This window comes from Haliaeetus albicilla, chromosome Z, assembly GCF_947461875.1.
Source record: "Haliaeetus albicilla chromosome Z, bHalAlb1.1, whole genome shotgun sequence".
NCBI classification, from domain to species: Eukaryota; Metazoa; Chordata; class Aves; order Accipitriformes; family Accipitridae; genus Haliaeetus; species Haliaeetus albicilla.
The window spans coordinates 31,429,870-31,454,442 of NC_091516.1; the positions used below are offsets into that span (position 1 = coordinate 31,429,870).

General features: G+C 40.1%; 1 protein-coding gene across 2 annotated transcripts in view; it reads right to left on the reverse strand.

Annotated features, from left to right (window-relative positions):
• Positions 1–24,573, reverse strand: part of FRMD3 (FERM domain containing 3) — a 261,212-nt gene that overhangs the window by 175,517 nt on the left and 61,122 nt on the right. The window contains exons 2-3 of one of the 2 annotated variants that reach the window (XM_069777625.1): positions 20,824–20,928; positions 1,550–1,592 (exon numbers count right to left, since the gene is read on the reverse strand). In XM_069777625.1, coding sequence (XP_069633726.1) covers positions 1,550–1,592; positions 20,824–20,928 — 148 coding nt within the window. Of the gene's footprint in view, positions 1–1,549; positions 1,593–20,823; positions 20,932–24,573 lie in introns of those variants that run through there. The other variant, XM_069777627.1, reaches the window with a different exon arrangement.

Consider the following 24,573-nt stretch of genomic DNA (forward strand, 5'->3'; position numbering starts at 1 on the left):
TAACCTCATACTAGCTGCATTTTATTTTATTTTTTTCTATGCATTCATTTTCCAGCATTCAGTTTTGATTAGGATTCTACCCCAAAAGCCACACAAGTCCTCTGATGAGACCGTGACATCAGTACATCTATGGAATTTATAGAGTACCATTGATCACATCTAGGCAACATCTATGTGCAGGTAGAGTTGTTCTGAATAAATCAAAACACTCTTGGTGCATCTGTTGGCAGAGTTCCTGAATGTGTTGCTATGCAAAGTGCAACAAGACTCATGAGCCCATATGCTTTGTTGGGTAAAAGCAGTGATACAAATGCAGATGAGAGGATACTTTGAGGAAATTCAGTTCTACTTTTGGTAACACAACGGAAGGAAGAAAGTGATAATTTGTAATTATTACAGTCCCTCTTTTCTTCCTTCACTAGCATTGCAGAGGAGCACAACTTAGTTTTAGCTTGACATTCTTTTACTAGATAACACTCCAACGACCTAAAAACTAGATATAAACAGTTCACACTGAATATGCTAGGTATATGTGTGCATGCTCATGTACATATGTACACACATATTGCAAGATACACTATTGCTGCATTAATGAAGAATTTCTTGAAGCATTCCATGTAGTCCAGCCAACACTCAGGATTAACTGTTTTTACATATTAGACAACCTCTTAAGCCTCATCACATTTTAAAACATATTTGTTATCTCCCACACAAAAGACACATTTTATTTATGCTTAAAACAGAAAACAGCTGCATACAAAGGGTATGTGAGTAAAATTCTCCTTCATTTCATAAACTAAATATAGAGATAGACAACAGCTTTTATTAAACAAGGCACAACTCCCAATGACCTAAATCAAGTCTCCAGAACTGCCAAATAAACACTGTCTTCCACTGCTGGAAATAAACTTCTGAGTATCAAAGCAGTTTTGTTTCCTGAAGAAATCTTCACAGTTGATCCATTTAATAGAAAGGATGAGCCAGACCATAACAGTTCAAAAAGATAATTAAAATAATACATTCCTATTTTGAGGAGTCTTTTTAAATAACGACTGTAATTTTCCACTTGTCTGAGGCAGGAGGTCACCACTTAACCCATAGCACTTGAGTTTGCTGGACTGTAACAATGATCTCAAACCAATGGTCTCCATTGCCAGGAAGCAAGGGGGAAATGGAAAGAAAGCAAACTAGAAAGACCCAGAAGCAGATTGCCACGGTCCATATTTTATTGCCATCTCCCAGTGGGTAATTATGTCTGACTGAAAACGAGAGCCAGAACATAAAAGTCTTTGCACCGGATCTGCGACCCCACACACAACAGCTGGCCTCTGGCTCTAGCCTTGAGCAGTGAGGAAGAGCTCTTGATGTGCAGAGCACTGTAAGACAGTGAAATTGGGGTGGCATGGAGCTTTTAGGAGTCCAGATAGGACATGAAGGCCCTATTTGCACCAGAAGAAAATGAAGCATATTCTAAACTACTGCATGGAAGCACAGGAAAACCTCTGGGCATTTCAAAAGCAGTTTAAAAACGTGAGCTCTCAACACTTACATTTCATTTGCTTGAAGATGGACTTGTTGGGCTCAAGCCAGTGCTGGAAAGGCAAAGCAGAGAGCAGAGGTTAATACAGACCACAGCAGACAGCAACATCGTTGTAGATGTATGTGGTACCAAAAATAGGAAGTAGGATTTTGGTTTCAATGAAACATACAGACACAGGAAAAAGCACCTCCCTACTGTTGTAATACTGGAATTGCACCGTATAAGCATACTTGATGTTACCAGTGCTTATAAGATGTCGTTGAGACAAAAATAAGACAAATATTTCAAAGACAAATTTAAAGTAGAGAGGCTCTAGTGATTAGTTTGCAGCAGACATCTCAGTCTTACACTTTCAACCATTTTTTTCCAGAAGAATGATCATACTGGACAGGAGGACAGACTATTCAGAAACATTAACATCATCTGTTCATTAACGCTGTCTTCTATAGTTCTTATAACTAAAGCATGTGTAAATACTGTATTCTCAGTCAGCACCCTCGGAACACAAGCTATTGTTCTCTTCTAGCAAGAACTAAAAATCTGAAGGGAAAAAGTGTATTTTTCCATTAAATGTTTACGCTACGGATAGTCAATGCACAACAGAGAGGTATGGAAGCCTACCAGTTGGTGTAGAACTTTCCAGGGAAAGACTGCAATGGCAGGAAAACTTTCATTTTTTTATTTTCCTGGAAAGTAAACTCAGGAGCTTCTGTGATGAAAAGCTAGGCTCACATTTTAGTTAAGAGCCTTAGCACAACCCCTGCTAACACTAGCTGAACTCTTCAGGAGGATGTTTTGATTGACAAAAGAACAAGTGCCAGTTCTGACCACAGCCAACAGCATTTGTACTAGGATTTTTCCTGCAAGCAAAAAATCTCCACACTAAAATGAGATTTGTGCTGCAGAAGCAGCTCATCAAAAAGCAAAGTATTCAACTTTAATAAGCATAATCAACACTGGAAGGCCTTGCACTAAGGGGTTTCTTTTTTAACCCTTTTCATTCTAGCTCTAAATCCCTATGGTCTACTGCAAAAAGAAAACCTAGCATTTTTTAAACCATATGTAGTACTTAAAATATCCTACATCAACTACTATTTTTCCTCATAAATTAGAGTAATTCTACTACAGAGAAAGGCCAGGGGAAGATATTTTGTAGGAATTGTTAATAGGTGACAGAAAATTATTATGTAAAAAATCATGACATCTCAAGAATTCAGTCAAAATCATGGGTAACTGTAAATTAGTTTTCTGGAACATAATTTCTGACAAAAAAAAAACCTTGGAAAGAGCATTTTCAAATATCTGCAGCTTATATGCAATGGCTGCTCAGAAACTCCTGCATATAGTTTACAGCAATATTGGAGATAAGGACTACTATGTACTTCTGTTTGAAGCTCACTTATCGCTGAGAGACTGATATAGAACGCTAGTACTCAAAAGACACACAAAACAAAAAAACAGCCACCCCAAACTTCAAACAACAACAACAAACAACCCCACAACATTTCTTTACCTCTTCTCTCTCCCCAGTAACTCTCTTTTGGGGGGAAAAGGAGAAAGAAACAGAATTGAGAAAGAAATAGCTGTTTCACCAACTTACCAGAAATATCTAGCTCATTTCATTCTTTTTTAAATCACACAGATACATTATTTATACATTTTGTTCTGAATAATGGGGGGAGGGGAGGGTGTTCATAAAAAGGTAAGGCAATTTAAGAGATTTGCTACTGTCTGCAGTACTTTATAGATACATAATACAGAATGAAGTCACAGGTAGGAAACCAGTCAAGACACACAGATAAACAAATTTACTTTCCTTAATCTCTTCACAGACACACTCCACCTCCACCAGGATCTAGGCAGTCCTAGCTGAAGATTCAGACAGCAAAGATGAACTTGGACAGTGAGCCATGCTATACTGTTCCCAGGGAACTGAATGTTAAGAAATGTCTCACTATTTTTATCTGGCAGGAGCACAACACAATTTGTTTGATAATTCTTTTTGAAAAGGCCAGGCTGAAGTATTAGCATAGACTAGGTCAGCATTTACAGCTGTTTGAAAAAGTCCATTACCTATTCTTACAACAAGTCAGAGGTAAAGCCCAATTTGTAAATATGAAACCCTCATAATTCACCATGTGAATAATGAAAAAGGGGAAACATGGATGAAATTCCTCATGCAGCGCACCAAATCCCCAGGAACGCAGATGTAGCTAACATGTCCAAAAGCAAACATGTTTCACTAAGACCTGACTTTCATGGGTTAAAAATGGATTGAAAAGACACCAAGCAATTAAGCAGTCTAGACTTTCACTTGGAGGTCAAGGAACTGCCAGGCAGTTTTTAGAAGCTCAGATTTCTGTGGTGACCTTCTGTTGGTGGAAGATTGCAAACGTGTAGGCAATTCAGCTGAATCTTCCAGAAAACTGAGCAGTTACTTTATAATTTGTGGAGATTTTCAAAGACACAGCAATTAGGTGCTTAATGCTTTCTGAGTGCCAGGGGAAGATAAACACCCAGTCATTGCTATCTGAAAATAGCCACCCCTATATTTGTTTGCATATTTCAATTTGAGTTTTAGGAAAGATTTTCCCCTGAGTACTTATCTTCTAGCCTTACAGCATTGACTGTTAATAATTAATAACTGTGCCTCATCTCTACTACAGAGTATTCATGCTATATTTATTCCAAGATTAATTAGCTGTTATAGCTAGGACCAGATTAAGGTTCCTATAAATTCATCAAAGAGTTTCTGCAGGAATTTTCAAATGAAAATCATCTGGCTTTGCAAAATGCTTGTTCAATGTATCCATCTTTTTTTTTTAACAATTTTGCTGAAAAAGAAGAAAAAATCCTTGAAGGAAAGAAGAATATAGCATTTCGAGTTAGCTTGTCAGGCCAAATTTTAAAAGCATTTTAAATCTTCTACTGCAAAAATTTGTCATTAGTACTGTATGCCACACTGCCTGGCGGGAACAGACCTTAGGTGTTTCCAATTCTTTCTTGTAAGGCTAACACCTCATAAGACAAAAAAAAACAGACAAACAAAACACGTCAGATGTAAACTTGGAACCAGAGACAAGAATCTTTACTTTCTCTCCTTGCACTAAAATATGCAAACTAGTGGGAGAAAAAAGACCCAACAACCTTATACAGTTTCATTTTTGCCTCATGTATTTCACACTGTTGTCCATAAAGGCTGCTTTAATCGGATGATGGCCTACACCCTCAAACCAGCTTGGCTTTATAAGCCATAGTACTTAATGTTCAACAGAAATCATTCCTGCAGAGGCTGAGCCTCCCATTTCCTTGATGGTGTGTTAGCAACATGGTTGTTGCCCAATGGAGAAGAAAAGACTTTGATCCTAATCCAGCTAAAACCTATTACCAAGGAGGTGAATAAGGTGTGAGTTCAGTACTGACAATTTCTACTCTCTTCTGCTGAAAGAGTTTTGAGTAGCAGCTGTGTATCTAGATGGTCAGACAGACATCCTCACAGAAGCAGAAGGTAGAGAGAAAGTTGCTTAGAGATCTTGAAGGTCAGTCATGGGATAGCTAATGAGTCTTGGTGCTTCAAGTGCCAGTGGTGACTAAGCAAACTATTACGGATATCACTTCTGGTCCTGGGATCCTAAAATATGCTGAGAATTGCCTTCTGAATAAGGTTTCGTTGCAACTGCATGCTGTGTTTCAATCTAGTGCAATTTTTACTTTGTAAATACAGTCCTCACCTCTGATCAGCCTTTAAGTGGCACTGAGTAGTCATTAGCGAGGCCAGGTGTGCTCTTGCTTACCCACAAATGCTGAACAGCTGATGTGCTACCACCTTCCACAGCAAAAACTCAGGTTGAGCAAGGACACCATGCAAGGATAAAAGCACCATTCTAGAAAGTCATTTTAACTCTTCAAACACTGATGTGCTTTTAGTAAAGATGCTTCAGACAACAACCTGTTTCAAATGAAGTCATTTACTGAGAAGCTCAGGCAGGACTGAGCTTGGTCTCAGTATAGCACAGGGTTAAGGGTTTTAGAATAAGAAGCAGGGAGAAAAGAGGACACAATGTACCACATCTACTTTTACAGCCCTTGTAAGGGGTCAGGTGTTATTAAAATCCCCACACTGTTCTTCCTCTATATTGCAACAGCCACTCCACAGTGCAAAGATGTGTGCTCCACTCCCCTCTTCCTATGGACTCCTGCATAAGACTGGCATAAACCAAAGACCATCTCCTAAAAATCTGCCAAGCCAAAAGCAGGAGCTTGGGACCTGATCAACCAGAAGTCCAATGAATTCAGTGAAAACTCTTTCCCCTTCTCCAACACAAGAGGCTTTTGATTCAGTCCCTGTGTTTGCAAGAGGAGCAGTAATGAAGGGGCAACCAAAAGTGGCCAAATGCCATGAATACTTAAATCCCCCTCAGCAAGCAATACTCAGTCAAGTGCTCAGATGTGCATACAGTAAAAGAGAATCAGAAGAACCTGCAGATGTCACAAGAACATTCTAGCTAGGCAAGGACTGGATTTGAAGACTTTGTTTAATGGACAGAAGAGACCAGGAGAATGGAGATACACGCTGAAACACTGCTAGAAAAGTAATAAAAATAATTTTATTTAAACCTCAACCCTATATTAATCTTGAAAACAAATACCTAACCTTTTTCTTGAATGAAATGAAAAGCAAATCAAAATCAATTTGCTTTAGCCTCAAGGCAGTGACTTGCACCAGGTCACCGCCTGCCAAAAGTTAGTCTCAAAAAAAAAATCATAACAGTATCCAAAGCTAATGGCAGGTCAGACATAGGAATTAATTGGGTGCCAACTCTATACCGGCGTAACAGATGCCAAATGACCCAGGGCACCCTGTATGTCTCCTTCTTCATGACCTGAGGCTTATATCATTTTTTCATGGCTTCAAGAACCTCTATACCAAGAATATTAATATTGTTCTATTGCAGCAAAGGAGCTGTACTGTTCCCAAAATCAGAGCATTGACTCTGGTTAGTGGTATGCCAAGCAGGAAGAAACAATGTACATAACTATGACAAAAATTAATCTCGTCCAGAAATAGTACCATACATTAGAACAGAATCACCATTTATATGATTCTGAGCTGAAACTAAACAAATTTCCAAATTCTCCCTCTGTTATTCCTATTACACTAAGATATTCAGAAAAACTCCAATGCTGTAAGTTGGAGTAGCTCAACCGATCCATAACCTCTACATCAGCTGGACATCTGGCCATAAAATCTGCATATATTGGTATATGCATGAGCCACCACGTGTTCACAGACAACAGGTTCACGATTGATGGAAAACCCATCTTTATTCTTATTAAAATAGCCTGCAGAATGATTTGGTTTACAAAGTTACTAATCTTCACACAAGATATTTCAGTTAGTAGCATTACTGCTGAATTAAGTATGTATGTATATTCACACTGCTATACATTTGTGCCAAGATTTTGTTTAGTACATAAATGCACCTCTACTGGTAAAAGTAAGTATCCTTTTAACTCAGCACTTTGTCCCTGAAAATGGCCTGAAGCAAACACTTAGAAAAATAACAAAAGTAATAGCTCCCATTGTGTTCACTGGATTTTTTTCACCAGCCTCCATGACAATTTGTTTGTATGTCTTTGTAGACTTTCACCAATTTGCCTATACACTTATTTTTTAACACTTTTTTTTTACATTTTTGGCAGCTACAACAATGAATTTTATGACTAGGTATGGTATTTTAAAAACTATTTCTCAATATCAATTGCTTTGTAATTTCCTTAAGCACTTTTTAGTTCTGCTATAAGAATTACAGGGCAATCTTTCCCTGACAATCTTTATCCAAGCCATTTTACATCACATCTTTCTCTCTCATTCTTTCTTGCTCATTCTCTTGTTCTCTGTCTCACTCATTCTTTCTCACTCACCTCATTTTCTGGCTGAATTATTCTAGTCTAATCCATCTCTCTTCATATGAAATCCACTCCTTGGTATCATTCTTATGGCTGCCTTTGTTCCTTTTCTAGTTCTACTATATTTTTTTGAAACAGCATGAAATGAACTGCACACACCAAGCAGGGTCACAGCAAGACTTCATGCAAAAACACATAGGTTTTGTGATAACTCTGTCCAGGAGGAGAGATACATATGAACGGTGAAGCATTAAAATTTTAATTAACCTATGGCTCAGTCACTCTGGTGTTCATCCTATAATACTTCTGCTCTACGCCTTCAAAGAGACTGGAGAGGTCCCAGATAGATCTCTTTACATAGCTGTATGGAGCTTTATGAGTCATTATACAAAGACCGAGCTTTGTTAAACTGAGGTTGCAAATTATCTGTTGTCTCTTTCTACCAACCTTCACTGCCCTCACATGGGACTAAGTGCACATTTTTAAGAACATGTATTAAATAGCTTTTGTTGCTAAAGCAGAGATCAGCTGCACCCAAGACTTGCTGACCCTTCCAAAAGGTCTCTCTGATGAGGAACTGCTGTACATTTTGTCTACATGTCCCATTAAAAACAGAACTGCTACTTCATAATAAAGAAATTCATTATTCACAGACCAGAAGCTCTAACTTCCTTCCCTAGTAACTACTGGGACAATGCTGAACAACTTAGGTTATAGGATTAAACAAATACTCTGCCCAAGTCCATTAGAAGTGATGTACTCTAGAACAAAAATGGGACTCCCCAGCAGCCTTACTAGTGAAATAAACATGTAATCCAACAAAAAACTACTTGTGTGTAGAGATGCCTACCAGTTTTCATTATGTCTAAGCTTGAAATCAAAATGAGAATTGTATTTGCGATAGTTCTCTAGGGGAAGACTGGCAGGAGTACCAGCAAATCCATAGCACACAATGTCATCTTCCTAACAATGCACAGAGCCAGGCTCTGTGCTCTACATGTCCTGGGTTTGGCTGGGATAGAGGTAATTTTCAGAAGAAGCTGGGAGGCAGCACAGCCAGGACACCTGACCCGAGCTAGCCAAGGGCATATTCCATACCACAGAATGTCATTCTTAGTATATAACTGGGGGAGCTGGCCGACAGGAGGAGGGATCGCAGCTCAGGAGCAGACTGAGCATCAGGTTCCGGGTGGTGAGCAATTGCATTGTGCATCATTTGCTTGATACATTCTTTTATTAGTATTACTGTTATTACTACTTCTTCTCTCCTTGTGTTGCCCTATTAAACTGTCCTTATCTCCACCCAGGAGGTTTTACCTTTTTCTTCCGATTTGCCTCCCCATCCCACCAGGGAGGAGGGGAGGAGTGAGCAAGCAGTCACATGGTGCTTAGTTGCCAGCTGGGCTTAAAGCATGACACTCCTTTTTGGTACCCAATGTGGGGCACGAAGGGTTGAGACAACAACAGACCTGACCAAAGCATGTTAAAAAAAATTTGTTATATAGTCGCTGGTCACAATGTTGGTTTATTTGTTCACATGGTGGTGTTATGTAAGTTCTTATATGCACTATGTATTCCCTGCAGTGATGTTTATCACCTCTGGGAGAGGTATCAGGACTATCGTTTTGCTGTACTGACTAATGTCAACTTATGATATGATTACATCACTGGTCATGAGGTTAATCTGGTACCTATATGCAGCATTGTTGCCATGCCCACACCTCAGGTGCCTTCTTTTGGAATTTATTAGTAATTGCACCCCATTTATGGGGAAGATGGAGTGATACTTTGTCTTGCTCTTTCAGTTGCCCTTTCTCCTTTAGGTTAACTACAACAGCTTTTGAGAATTTTGAATATCCTTGGGATGTTCAAGCCAGCATGCTATTATTGCTGTTTCCTGAATGTGTCTCAGGTCTTGTTTAGGGTTAAAAAATTTTTTTTAAGAATACCACCGAGAGATCTGCCCCAAGGCTGGATAGTCATGGGTGGCATGGCATGTGGGAGAACATGGTCAGGTATCTAGAGAACTCACCTCCAATGGTTTGGAACTTCACTCCCAAACAACTACAGGATCCTGATAAAGTGATAGAATATTTAAAAGGAAAACGCTGTGGCTATTCCAGAGTGGCACAGCTTACCGCACTCTGCTGGGCCCTGGCCAGTATCTACCAAACACTGCTCGATATTATGCAGCACCCTCAGGGGGAAGGGAACGAAAACATACCGACAGGCACTGCAGCTATTCCAACCCCTGTGACAAGCACTGCAGCTACTCCAACCCCAGCAACAGGCATTGCAGCTGAACCAGAGAACCAGCCTGTGCCGGTACCAGTCACCCCCATACAGAAGAAGAAATACACAGAGAAATCAGTTCAGTTAGTAAAGGATGAAGATGAACCAGGGTGATCACGAGAACAGGAGGAAGAGGCAGAACCAGAGATAATACCTGATCCCTATCCCTGAGTGAGCTGTGAGATATGTGAAAGGATTTCAGCTGCCACCCAGGCAAGCACATTGTTACCTGGCAGCTCCTGGGGCCAGAAGTTTGGAATTAGAAAGTAGGGAAGCCAAGCAGCTGGGATCCATGTCTAGGGAAAGGGGCATTGACAAGGCAATTGGAAAAAAGAAGCCCTCAGCCTCTGAAGGTGACTTCTGACAGGTGTGAAGAAAAGATACTCTTTCAAGGAAGATGTCACATGTCGCTCAGGCAAGTGGAACACCATGGAGAGAGGTATCCAGTACCTGAGGGAATTAGCTGTGCTGGAGGGGATTTATAATGATCTGGATAACAAGCAGTTACCCACAGATCTAGATGAATTCCAATGCACACAACCCATGTGGGGAAGTTTCTACAAAGTGCACTACCGTCGTAGTATCATTGGCAGTAATGTCCTGGAAAGAAGGCAAGGGACAACGGTGGATGAAATGGCTGGCCGACTCTGGCAATAGAAAGGAAGTCTCTCTTCCTCCCTATGGGCCTGCTTCTTAGTTCTGGAGAAACTGTCCCAGGAGTTCCAGCAATTCAAAGAGTGCATGTCCTACTCCCCACCTGTGCAGGCCCGAATCTCAGCTCTTAGGAACAGGCGTCCCTCTGCTCAAGACAGAAGACATAGAAGGTATGCACCATGGGGTACCCTGTGGTTTTACCTGCAATAACAAGGAGACAACATGAGGAAGTGGGATGGAAAACCTGCCTTGACCCTAGAGGCACAGATACATGAGTTGCAAGGAAAAACAATCACAAAAGGGGATTCTTCATGGAAAAATGCCACTCAAGTTTCCAGTGGGCAGTTCCCCAGACAGAGTAGAAGGGTTGATCTCACTTCTGATCCTCCTGAAGGGACTTCTGATCCTCCTGAAGGGACTTCTGATTCAAGTTTACAAAAAGTGAGTAACTAATACTATGACTAGGATTAGAGGTGTCCAACCTCCAGCCAGGTGGAGAAAAGGGACAACCAGGTTTGTTGGACTGTGTAGATTCAATGGCCTGGTGCATCAGACCCACAGGGGTATAAGGCTCTAGTGGACACCGGTGCACAGCGTACCCTACTGGCACCAAGCTATAAAGGGGTGAAACCCATCTGTATTTCTGGAGTGACAGGAGGATCCCAACAGCTAACTGTATGGGAGGCTGAAGTGAGTCTGACTGAGAATGAGTGGCATAAACACCCCATTGTGACTGTCCCAGAGGCCCTGTGCATCCTTGGCATAGACTATCTCAGGAGAGAGTATTTCAAGGACCCAAAAGGGTACCAGTGAGCTTTTGGAGACAGAGGAAATTGAACAGCTGTCCACTTTGCCTGGTCTCTCCAAGGACCCTTGTGTTGTGGGGTTGCTGAGGGTTGAAGAACAACAAGTGCCAATTGCTTCCACAATGGTGCACTGGTGGCAATATTGCATGAACCAAGACTCTCCGATTCCCATCCATAAGCTGATTCATCGACTGGAGATCCAAGGGATGATCAACAAAACTCGTTCACCCTTTAATAGTCCCATATGGGCAGTGCGGAAATCTAATGGAGAGTGGAGACTAACAGTAGACTGTTGTGGGCTGAATGAAGTCATGCCGCTGCTGAGTGCTGCCATGCCAGATATGCTAGAACTTCAACACAAACTTGAGTCAAAGGCAGCCAACTACTCCACAATTCATATCACTAATGGGTTTTTCTCAATCCCTTTGGCAGCAGAGTGCTGGCCACAGTTTGCTTTCGCTTGGTGGGGGGTGTCCAGTACACCTGGAATCGACTGCCCCAGGAGTGGAAACACAGCCCCACCATTTGCCATGGACTGATCCAGGCTGCACTGGAACAGGGTGAAGCTCCAGAACACCTCCAATACATTGATGGCATCATCATATGGGGCAACACAGCAGAAGTTTTTGAGAAAGGGAAGAAAAATGTTCAAATCCTTCTGACGGCCAGTTTTGACATAAAACAAAGTAAGGTCAAGTGACCTGCACAGGAGATCCAGTTTTTAGGAATAAAATGGCAAGATGGATATCATCACATCCCAATGGATGTGATCAACAAAATAGCAACTATTCCTCCACCGACTAATAAAAAGGAAACCCAGGCTTTTTTAGGTGTTGTGGTTTTTTGGAGGATGCATATTCCAAATTACAGTCTGATTGTAAGCCCTCTCTATCAAGTAACTTGGAAGAAGAATGATTTTAAATTGGGCCCTGAGCAACGACAAGCCTTTGAACAAATTGAACAGGAAATAGTTCATGCAGTAGCCCTCAGGCCAGTCCAGGCAGGACAAGATGTTAAAAATGTGCTCTATACCACAGCCAGGGAGAATGGCCCTACCTGGAGCCTCTGGCAGAAAGCACCTGGGGGGACCCGAGATTGACCCCTGGAGTTTTGGAGTTGGGGATACAGAGGATCCGAGACTCATTATAATGCAACTGAAAAAGAGATATTGGCAGCATATGAAGGAGTTCGAACTGCCTCAGATGTGGCTGGTACTGAAGCACAGCTCCTCTTAGCACCCTGACTGCCGGTGCTGGGCTGGATGTTCAAAGGGAGGGTCTCCTCTACACATCACGCAACTGATGCCACATGGAGTAAGTGGGTTGCACTGATCACACAATGGGCTTGCAGAGGAAACCCCAGTTTCCCATGAATTTTACAAGTGATCACGGACTGGCCAGAAGGCAAAGATTTTGGAATATCGCCAGAGGAGGAGGTGACACGGGCTGAAGAGGCCCCACTGTATAATAAACTGCCAGAAAATGAGAGGCAATATGCCCTGTTCACTGATGGGTCCTGTCGCACTGCGGGAAAGCATCAGAGGTGGAAGGCTACTGTATGGAGTCCTACACGACTAGTCACAGAAACTGCTGAAGGAGAAGGTGAATCGAGTCAGTTTGCAGAGGTGAAAGCATTCCAGCTGGCTTTAGATAATGCTGACTGAGAAAAGTGGCCAGTCCACTATCTCTAGACTCATGGACAGTGGCAAATGCCCTGTGGGGGTAGTTGCAGCAATGGAAGCAGAGCAACTGGTAGCACAGAGGCAAACCCATCTGGGCTGCCCCATTGCGGCAAGATATTGCTGCCCAGCTAGACCATGTGGTTGTAAAAGTACGTCACATAGATGCCCACACATCTAAGAGTAGAGCCACTGAAGAACATCAAAACAACCAGCAGGTGGATCAGGCTTCTAAGATTGAAGTGGCTTAGGTGGATCTGGTCTGACAATTATAGCTCAGTGGGCCCACAACCTCAGGCCATCAAAGAAGAGATGCAACATATAGATGGGCTCGTGATCAAAGGTTGGACTTGACCATGGACACTATCGCACAGGTTATCCATGAATGTGTAACGTGTGCTGCAATCAAGCAAGCCAAATGGTTGAAGCTCCTGTGGTATGGAGGATGATGGCTGAAATATAAATATGGGGAGGTCTGGCAGATTGACTATATCACACTCCCACAAGCTTGCCAAGGCAAGCACCATGTGCTTACAATGGTGGAAGCAACCACCAGATGTCTGGAAACATATCCTGTGCCCCATGCCACTGCCTGGAACACTATCCTGGCCCTTGAAAAAGAAGTCTTATGGTTACATGGCTCCCCAGAAAGAATTGAGTCAGACAATGAGACTCATTTCTGAAACAACCTCATAGACAGCTGGGCCAAAGAGCATGGCATTGATGGGTATATCACATTCCCTATCACACTCCAGCCTCTGAGAAAATCAAACAATACGATGGACTGCTAAAAACTACATTGAGAGCAATGGGGGGCGGGATCTTCAAACATTGGGATACACATTTAGCAAAAGCCACCTGGTTAGTTAAGAACTAGAGGTCTACCAATTGACCTGGCCCTGCCCAATCAAAACTTACACATACTATAGAAGGGGATAAAGTCCCCTTAGTGTGCATGAAGAGTATGTTAGGTTAGGCAAAGGCAAACCCATCTGTGGGATTGCTTTTGCTCAAGGACCTGGGTGCATTTGGTGGGTGATGAAGAAGGATAGGGAAGTTTGATGCGTATCTCAAGGGGATTTGATGTTGGGTCAGAATATCCAATGAATTAAGTTGTATGAAGTTAATTGCTAAATAACCCTGCTAGTGTATGTCATCATTACTACAGTTGCTATGTGCTATATCAATGGTATTACAGTGAGAAGCACCCAAATCACTGAAGGATGGACTTCGATGAAACTGAGCGAAGTGCAGCAGTGATGGAACTTGAACTGGCTACAGCAACTGGCACCTAGCAACTTCCTCAAGATAAACATCTTCAACCCGCAGACTGTTGGCACGGGCCGCAAAAAACACACCATCTGCGAGCTCCAGATGCAGCATGCAACAGTCCAACACCACACACCATCTCTCCTACACTGAAAGACTGTTAAAACAGATGGAGTCCCAAAGTCATGGATTAAATGAACTCAGCGGACACATTAGAGGGATGGCCCAAAGACTAAGGGAATGATACCTCTTTGTGTATATATATATATACACATATATGTCAAAGACAGGGAAAGTGGTGGTGATTAATTGGAAACTGTAGGATCTGGGCATGACATAGCTGGTATAGAATAAGGGGTGGATAATGTCCTGGGTTCGGCTGAGATAGAGTTAATTTTCAGAAGAAGCTGGGACCTGATGCGAACTAGCCAAGGGGATATTCAATAACATATGACATCATGCTCAGTATGTAGCTGGGGGACCTGGCCAGCAGGAGGAGGCATTGCAGCTCAGGAACGGGCTGAGCATCGGGCTCTGGATGGTGAGCAATTGCATTGTGCATCACTTGCTTTATATGTTCTTTTACTAGTATTAATGTTATTATTACTTCTTCTCTCCTTGTGTTATCCTATTAAACTGTACTTATCTCAGCCCTTGAGGCTTTACTTTTTCTTCCAGTACTCCCCCCTGTCCCACCAGGGCAGGGGAGCAGTGAGCAAGCAGCCATGTGGTGCTTAGTTGCCAGCTGGGCTTAAACCACGACACTGGGGAAGTCAGAAAATCCTAGCGTTCTCACAGCCACCATTAAAGATAAAGCTGCATAGTGGGAATGTGTTCATACAGCAGCTTCACTGATTTGAAAGCTTTGTTTTCATATGGCCAGGCATACATGCACAGACCTAAAACCACTGCACTGATGTGCTGTTCCCAGACAACCCTGCAGCACATCCAAATGACAAAGCATCTTAATGCTTCAGAGTGATTACTATAATCTCAAACATTTCTACAGAGTCTGGTAAGACTTCACAGTTGCTTCAGGGTTCTACAAAGCTTTTTCATAACACCTAACGCTTCCAACCTACCCCTTGGGTAGCTCCAGGTTATTTCTGGCTAACTACCACCTTATACTTTCACATTCAAAAACATAATCACAAGCATGTGCTCAAATTCACCCACTGGGGGTAAAAAAAAAGGAAACAAGTATTTACAACTTTAAATCACCACTCAGATGCCCTCCTGAAGGGACTTAAAGAATAAATTTCACCACACTACCATCTTCCTTCAGCCCCATCCTCCATTGCCCTCAATACCAGTGGCCTCTCTCAACAAGGGATCCCCTCTAGTGAGAGATGCAAAACAGTAGCTGCATTATTTCATCCTATTCCCATCTCCTACCAGCCTAAAAAAAAACCCACAAAATAAAGGTGCTCAGTCAACCCAGGGTATCTTGCACAGAATTAGCCATGCTGCATTTCCTCAAGGGCAAGAGTGTGATAATTGGCCTCAATATATCACCTAGTACATGAAAAATGTACCAATAGGTAGTACCTTGAGTAGCAGAATCAGTAACACCTCCTCCAGGTATGTCTCCTACTTGAAACTACTTACTTTGAAAAAACACAAGCTCCAAGTGATAGTTTCTGGGTTCTTAAAATGTCTGTCAGCTTTCTCTAGATTGCCTATGGGGTGGGTTTGCCCTACAGTGCTTTCTTCAGTGAGAAGCATAATCAGGTTTTACCCACTGATGTGGCAGCTTATCTTCATGAAATATTACAGGAACTTAATGTTTGAGACCTATATCCCCAGCCAAATTTGACCAGAACTGGCTTCAAAAGTTACTACAGTTGAGAGTCAGGGAGAAAGACAATGTGATCCCATATACTTAGTTTTCTCAGAAATCTAAGCAAAAAATTCAACAGTTAATATATGAACACTAGGAAGTCATTTGTTCCCAGCATAGCACCATTAGACATAAAATGTCATGCTGCAATTTACTGCATACTTTTAGTACAAACATGGCTTTTCTGAAGCTACCCTAAGGCACAGTTTCCCCAAAGGAACATCCAAATCTGATGCTAGAAGATAAAGCAGTAGATATGGTGTAGCACCTAGAGTCTTTAACTGCTAGTTCAATTTGAGGTCATTGGCATTGTTTCTCTCCTGTATACCCGAAGATATTAAAAAAGCTACCATGCTGCCTTCTGTTAAGAGTGTCTTCCAGAGTTTCTTTTTTGGGTGTGGAATAGAAAATGGAAAACTATAGAAAATTTTACAAAATTTAAGTATGCCTAAAATATCCACATGTTTACTTATGCAGAAGGAAAGGATTATCATAAAAGGGGGCTGGAGGGAGGAAAGAGTATACATTAAAAGTTACTTGAAAAATAACCTATAAAACTAACAGCTGTTTCTCATCACAGTTTTCCCACATTTCAAATTTATTGTTCCAACCTAAGACAATTAGCTCAATTATCTACTTTTTCACAAAGTCAGAAGTTCTGAATGTTCTAAACACAAATATTGAAACATTTCATTTGAAACATCTGAAATATTGAAACAGTAGATTTTTAAAATTCTCAAACTCAGTCAAGTGTTTCAACACTCCAAAGTCAAAATGCTACATTTTGGTAGCATAGTGTGAAAGAAGACATTTAGGATGAATTAAAGCTGGTATTTTTTCCTGCTTGAACTCCCTCAATAGATTACAAAACAAACAGACTGCAAATTAGCTTTTGGAGCAACTCCACAACCTTCACACAAAAAATTACATACAAATAAAAGGGAGGCAAGCATCACTGGTAGACTAAACACCAGCAGGAGTAATTCTGCATACTATTTATGTGTATATATATATATATGTATGTGTGTACACAATAATATACTATGATGTCATATAGCTTAACAATTCAAAGAGCCAATCAAGAATAATTCACTAAAAGCCAGAATTAAATGCATGATTTTGGCAGTTTGATTTGGAACCACAGATAGAGTCCTTTCTGTTCAAAGACAGAGATTATGCAGTGGAATATAAACTACAACAGAGGCATTCAACACTTCCAAGAAAACAGGCAAAGCAACATGAATTGTACGCTACCTGCACCAGAATCAATAATAACTCTCCTAAAAAAAAGGTTATGCTTTCTTGTTTCAGCTTTTATTACATATTCTTTGAAAGAAACTTCAGAAGATGGTACCTAGTCTCTATCTCTGTCAACTTTTAGTATAAACCCCTTCCAAAAAATTATAGAGATCTCTCTTAAAGTTCTTTACAAATCTAGTTAAGAATTTTGCCCCATTGCCTCCATTATGGCTGTTCCAGATGCTGCAGCTCTCGTTGGCTTAATTAAGAAACCACCTCTCTTGCTTAAACTTTCTTTTTCTTTCTACCATATTCTACCATTCTTTTAACCATATCCTTATCCTTCTTTTTGCTGCACTAAATGGGTTATGCCCTTCTTAACATTGTCTCAAAAACAAGCTCTCCTTTCTCTTTATCTTTCTAATACTCCTTCTCCTCATTCAGTTAAATTTATCTTTCTTAAATGCAGACATCTAGATCAGAATAGCTGAGGTCTCATTAGGGTGTAATGACATTAATACTTTCCTGAAAATACAATCCTAAAAAGGGCGAAACAAAGTGTCTTCTTTTATCATGTCACATCATGCCGGTGGCTTACTGCCAAACCCAGACCAGGCAATATTCATTTTATTCATTGTCCCGCATGTCTTTATTTGCCTACAGGGCACCGAAGGACTTTGTCACACACATCATTGAACTGGTTTAGGATGAATTATCACTTCCCTTCAAAGCAATTTTCTCAGTCAAATCACCAGATTTAAGTTTAGAAAGAAGCTCTTGGTGAATTCCACCTACAGACCTTTACTGAGCTACTGCTTCTGTTTTGTAATACGTCTGACCAACTCTAAGAATGTACTGCAGGAAATCTCTCTCCCTTTTTCCTTGGTGGGACCTGCAAGAATTCCATGGAGCTTTGGAATTCTCTTCTACAGAGCTCTAAGTACTCTTTCTTGTAAGGTGGCTACAACAATGTGGCATTCCTCCTGTGACCCCACTACACCTTATACTTGCTACAGCTTATCTCTATAACCACATTCCTGAACAGCTACTCCCCTGTAATCTCAGGGGGTTTTATTAACATGAATTTCAGGCAGCTAAGCTCACAACTGCTAAAATACAAAACCATGGGAAGATCCATCACCTACCCAATCATTGCAAAATCATGATTTCCTCTATTTTTCTACTGAGCCATTTACTGATGAACTTTATCCAGCTACAATGCCTGGGCCCCAGCACAATTACTCATAAAGTCCCATGCTTATTATACTACTAGGAAATCATTGGTTAGTACGCTTCTTTAAGACCAGAAAAAGATCAGAACAGTCTTCTGCTGATTGGAGAAGAATTGTAATTACAGTTTCAGAGTCTTCCTGTAACTGACTGGGAGGTATTCATGCATCTGTATTCAATACAGACGTAAGACTCAGATAAGCGAACCTCTACAAGATCAGAGATTCAAAAGAGCCAGATGTCATAAACCCAGTATTTCTTTATTATAATATTTGTCTGCAGTTTAGTCCTTAGGACAGGTTTTGTTGCAGAGGAAATATCCACTCCGAGGGAAAGCATTTCATGTATAAATATTTAGAAGTGTAATCTTAAAAAAAAAAGGGGGGAGGAACCCCAACAGAACAGAACAGGACAAAGGGACAATAGAAGACACTGCATGTAAAAATGGCTTATTTTGATGAATTGTAATAAGCCTAAAAGAAAAATGTATGTTGCTTTCAACTCATCAGCCAGAGCACTTAAGTCGGTATAAAGAAATGTCCCTTATAATTCATGTCCTAATTCATGAGAGAGTTTAAAATCAAGAACTAATACCCAATTAGAGAAATTATCCATATGCTTAAAAAGTGAGAGTGACTATAAATCAGCATTTAAAAATGCATGTATGGAAAATGTAAGCTTGAGAAGTTTGCTTAACTAAATCCCACTGAAGACTGGGCCAGTTGATATAAGCCATCCTACCTACACAGGATGGCCACAGTATTCTTGTTTGTTAGATATAAAGAGAAATGAAGACCTAAGATTTTTTAGGTAAGACTATAAATGTTTTCTCGGATTGTCTTTTACTATTTACCAAGAGAAAACTTAAGATTCAGTGTAATTTATAATCTCCCATAAACAAAACACAGAATTAGCTATACTACAAGATGTAAAAGAACAACTGTATAGCCAACAAGAATAAGATACTGCAGCAAATTTGTCAATATAGTTAACAGCTCTTTCAAACATGGGAACCACATAAGGTATGATTTAACAGGCATCCCAATGGGATTTTTAGAGGTTTTTCTGAAGCATCACTTTTTTAAAGTATTCTGCCAAAAAAATTAAAGTTTTTACTAAAAGAACCTCTTGATTGCTGTTAAGTAAAACAACTTTTCTATAGCAATTTTTCAGTAACTGTCAGAGAAAGGGCCAACAAAAGCAAGTATTCATTAAGTCCTACCTAATTACAGTCTAATGCAGCACTCCACCTACTTCTCCTATCAATTCCAACCAGGTGAACACCTCTATAATTTTAATGATTGTGAAGAGTTAAGTACACTGGCCATAGTAACTGCTAAGTATTCTGCTACTTATTTTAATTTTAAAAGGAGAATGCAATGGAAATGACCTGCTGCAGCTTTGCAAAGCTATTGCAATTCTATAAGTTTGAGCAGGGGGTGATGCCCTAATTCCAGTGACTTTTGACAAAACTTATTAGGGTGTAGCAAGAGATAGCCAGCAAAATGTTTTTCTCCTCCTGAATCATAGCAGTTTCAAACTGGTGAACATTTCCAGAGTTTAACTGCCAGTATATGTCCCCCATGATATTTAAAGTCATATCTAAGTCTTAACCTTGAGACCAGCAGGACCACAGAGTGAAGAAGCAGTTCTCAATTTCACTACCTGAGGACTTCTGCTTCCTGTGTTGACCATCCTTTCCTACGCTTAAACAGTAATAATCATCTGAAACCAAACAGGGAGTAGCAGTAGCAAATCACCTACAGAATACAACCTGCAGGACCACCTTCCACCTAAGAGAGATGACTAATCACTGTCTACACAAATGCCTAGAGTACAGGCCTGTAAATATTATTGCACAAATGTAAAGATGCTCATAGGGAGAACTAACCTGAAGAAACCCCCTCCCAACCTGACAAATCATACCTATTTTATGTATTACAGATATCTAAGTCCATGCGCCCTGTGAAAAGTGGAATAGAATGACTGCTTTTAGCTGTTAATAGGATTCCTGCCTACATCTCCCAAGAAGCATACTCTATAGAAAAATAGAAATCCCAAATTCCAGTGCACTGCCAGAGCCTAGGGCTACCCTGTGCTATCTCTGAGTCATGCCTATAGATCTTTTCTATCCTCAGTGCCCAGGAGAACTACACAAATCAGAATACATCAATTAACTTGAAACTATATACATGAACTAAGGGGAAAATTAATTTAATAATGCCACTTTAGGAACTCTATGGATTATGGCCAGAGAATAAACCCTCAGAGATACATAACTTTGCATTAGAACTTGCCTGTTTATTGGAAAAAAATCAATTCAGCATTACTTAAAAGCAAATGTAGTCAGAGTTCATATACATACCCTCTGCTTCTCAGGGTCAACATATCGAACGCCAAAATAGTCTTTTTCCAGCAAGCTGTAATAGTTGCAGATGTGATCTATGAGAAACTGACCTTTAGTTTCTCTCTGTAAAAAGAGAAAGAATTGATATATTATTCTAAGTATTCTGAACTTGCTGTCTATAAATATTAAAAAAATGTAATCAAAGTGTCAAGGAACATGGCACATGAAATTTGTTGTTATTCAGGTGAAGACAAGAATTTCAGCATTCACCTCTAAAAGATGGAGGAGATTAGTGATCAATGTACTCCCTGCACATTCACAAATTGATTCGTTAAGAAAATATCACTCCTTCTGCCTCAGGAAAACTCATGCTACTCTAATAGCTACCCATTTATAACATTTAATACATTGCTAGTAACCACATTTCCACCTGATGCTGTAATGGCATAACAGATACCCATTTACATATGGAATTTCAAACCAGTGTGTGATTATTTGTATCCCCCAAGTTTGCAAGCAGTTTTGGCAGTGAGTACCATACTGGATCTTTACGCAATGCCCACAGCAAGAGAGACCTAATCCTTAATTCCAGGCAGCACTACAGTACAAGGAAGAAATGCCCAAATGACTGAAAGAGAAGTTTTAATCTTTGCACTATCACTGGGTAACTATAGCCTTAAGGAAACTTACTATACACATGATGTTTAGTTAACAATCTCATTCTCTATTTCTGCTTTCTTCAATCTCAATACTCTGTTTCATTTTTCCTTAATCTACTCCTGATATGGAGACTCTACATAAATTTTCACATTTCTTCTGATCCAGCTAAGGTGATTTTTTTTTTTCCTGAATTGTGATGTGTATGAATATTAACACTGGGCTAAAGCTGTTCCCCTAAACAGTCCACAGCAGACAAAGGCGCTTCACTACGTCGCAGGGTCAGGTCTCTGCATTTCTTTCCCTCTATCTGGCTACCCCGGTCCTGCACTGAGACACCTCTGCTGTTTGCAGAGGCAGCAAGTTTGCAAGACTCTATGCTTTGTTGACGTGAAACAACTTGAACTTAGCTCTTTAATGTTTACAAAATAGAAACTACACAGGATATGCAATCACATTATATAAAAGAATTACTTAATTGTTCCTCCAAATGTCTCCATGAAAACTTTAATGCTATGCCTTATTCAACCTTTCTTTAAGAAGCTAACAGGCAATTTAAACCATTAAAAAGCATGGCTAGGCAAAAATGAACAGATAGCTCCTGCATTTCTCAAGGTGCTTTACAATATTGGACATTGCTATCATCTGCATTTCACATAGAAGCAGCTAAGGCAAAAACAGTGCCGTGACCTGCCCAAGGTCATACTCTAAAGGGCAGAGGAAGCAATGGCCTCAGGACCACCACTGTCCAGTGGGACCTACTGCTTCCCGACATAAAAATGAGACATGCTTCAAGACTGGACTGTTAGAAAATAATACAATCTGTGAACTATGCTCTATCTTCTTATTTTTACAATTAATAAGGAATTCTGATGTGGATACAGTTGCTCATCCTTTCACTCCCATCACTGAACAAATAGACTGACTAAATAAAAAACCACCCTCAGTTCAGGCACCAACAGAGAGCTATGGTCCTTCCAGTGTGCCGGAGCTCCTGCAGCCATCCTCTTCCCTGCCACATGGACCTTCTCTCCTCCTGAATCCACTTCCAGCCACAAGTGAATTGCTAATTTCTCTACAGTTTTCTTTTTCCTTGATGCAGGGGGCTCTGCTGCTCTTCCTGCCGTGAAAGCCATCTACTTCCACTGCTCCTTTCTTCCTTCACCTTCTATCTCCTATGTATTTACACCTCACTATGTGTCCTTTACTCTTCCATTTGCTGCTACTTGCCTTGAGGATATTACTGCCTTGTCTGCGCCATGGTATTTCTGTACTTTGTTTTCCTATTTTTAAACAGCCAGTGTCAAAGGATGTTAACCCAATTTGTCTGTTTTCTGTACATGTTCACTCAACCTCATGCTTTGTGCCCTTTCACTGCTACCTTTTTCCCTGTAACATTGCTGCAACAGGTTTCCTTCTGTAATTGTTTCTTTCCAGCCCCAGGACATTTAAAAACCAACATGTTTGCTGTTATGAGTGGTTAACACATACGCTGACATTTTTCTATACTGTACCCAGTTATATGTATGGGCATGCTAGTGACAGCATAGAGACAACTTTCCTCAAAAGGCAGAGCCAGTATCAAAGATTGAAAAGTACAACAAGAAAACTGCCACTCTCCCTGTGACTGACAAAAAAAGGTCTACACTTATACAGTCATATCTCAATGAAGTATTTTCTGGCTTAAAATCTTAGAAGTGTCTGCAAACTTTCCTGACTATGTGATAAGCAAGGCCATCAAAATATTAAGACAAAATTGCACAGTGACATTTCAATACAAAGGCAGTAGGAAAAAATTTGAACACAGATGTGAAATTCAAGTTGCACACAGTTTTAAGATGAATCTACAATGAACTAAATAGAACTGCAGAATAACATCTATTAGGTGACTCAGGTACAGTCAAACATGAAAATAGATTTTACTGACAAGAATGTACAAAAGAAATCCAATTTTTAAAACACTGGAAATGAGGAAACCAGACTAGTCATATTTTTCATCTGACAACATTAGAGGGTGTTACTGGAAGAAAAGTCAGTAAATGTAATAACTTCTATAGATTTACATTCTAATCCATTCATTTTAAGCGCCCTTTGCTTCACCCACCTAGATAATCACAAATTTTTTTTGAGTTCTTGAGGAATCTGATAAAAGGCTAGGGCACATACGGTGTTTTCCAATCCAGTAACAACATTCTCCTTCTAAAACGAATTGATGCCCTAGTTTTCTTGCTTGAAAGATAGATGATGGAAATGAACCAAACAAAAAAGAGCAAACAAACAAAAGCCTCTGAGCTAAATTCATGGTCTAGGAATCCTTAAGCCCTCCACAGATATATAAAGGGACTAGTTAATAACCTCACCCTTGGTTAGTATACACTTCAGTTAATAGTGCTACTCAGTCAGTCTTCAAGTTCCACATGATTCATTACCAGATATTAAAAAAGATTGAAGAGTATAAAGGTGTCTAAATAGCACACACATAATGGAATGAGTGTTCTCCTAAGAAATACTGTTGTAAATGTTCCACTATTATGCTTTTTAAATACCTGAAATTTGAAAAAATTCAGATCATAATTGATACACAGAGGAAAATATCTGATGTGGCACAGAGCACCTCGAGTATGGATTCATAATAGGTAGTGTGGCAAGAAGGATGGGCAATGGTTGTTCATTTTGTTTTCTGCAAACAGCACCCATGAACATTTTCTACTTTTCTCTAATAATGCTCCAAATTCTCCTGAGCTTTAGAATCTGATGATCTTTCTCATGTCCTGTGTTCTTTGATACACTTATTACATATTATAGTACAAAAGAATATATTAAATCCAAAGTTTATTCTCATTTGTGAAAGAATACGGGTAAATTAAATTAGGAACTGCCAGTCATCCACACCAGAGCACAGGAATGGATTTGGGTCACAGAATAATGAATATAAAACATTGCCTGAAATTTCAGATAGTTGCCATATAGCTTTCCAATTAAGTGATCCTTAGGAAAAAAAAACAAAAACAAAACCAAAAACCAAAAAACAAACCAAGTAAAAAAAACAAACAAACAAACAAAAACAAACCCCAAACCCTGCTATACCAATAAAGTACTTTGCAGCAATTC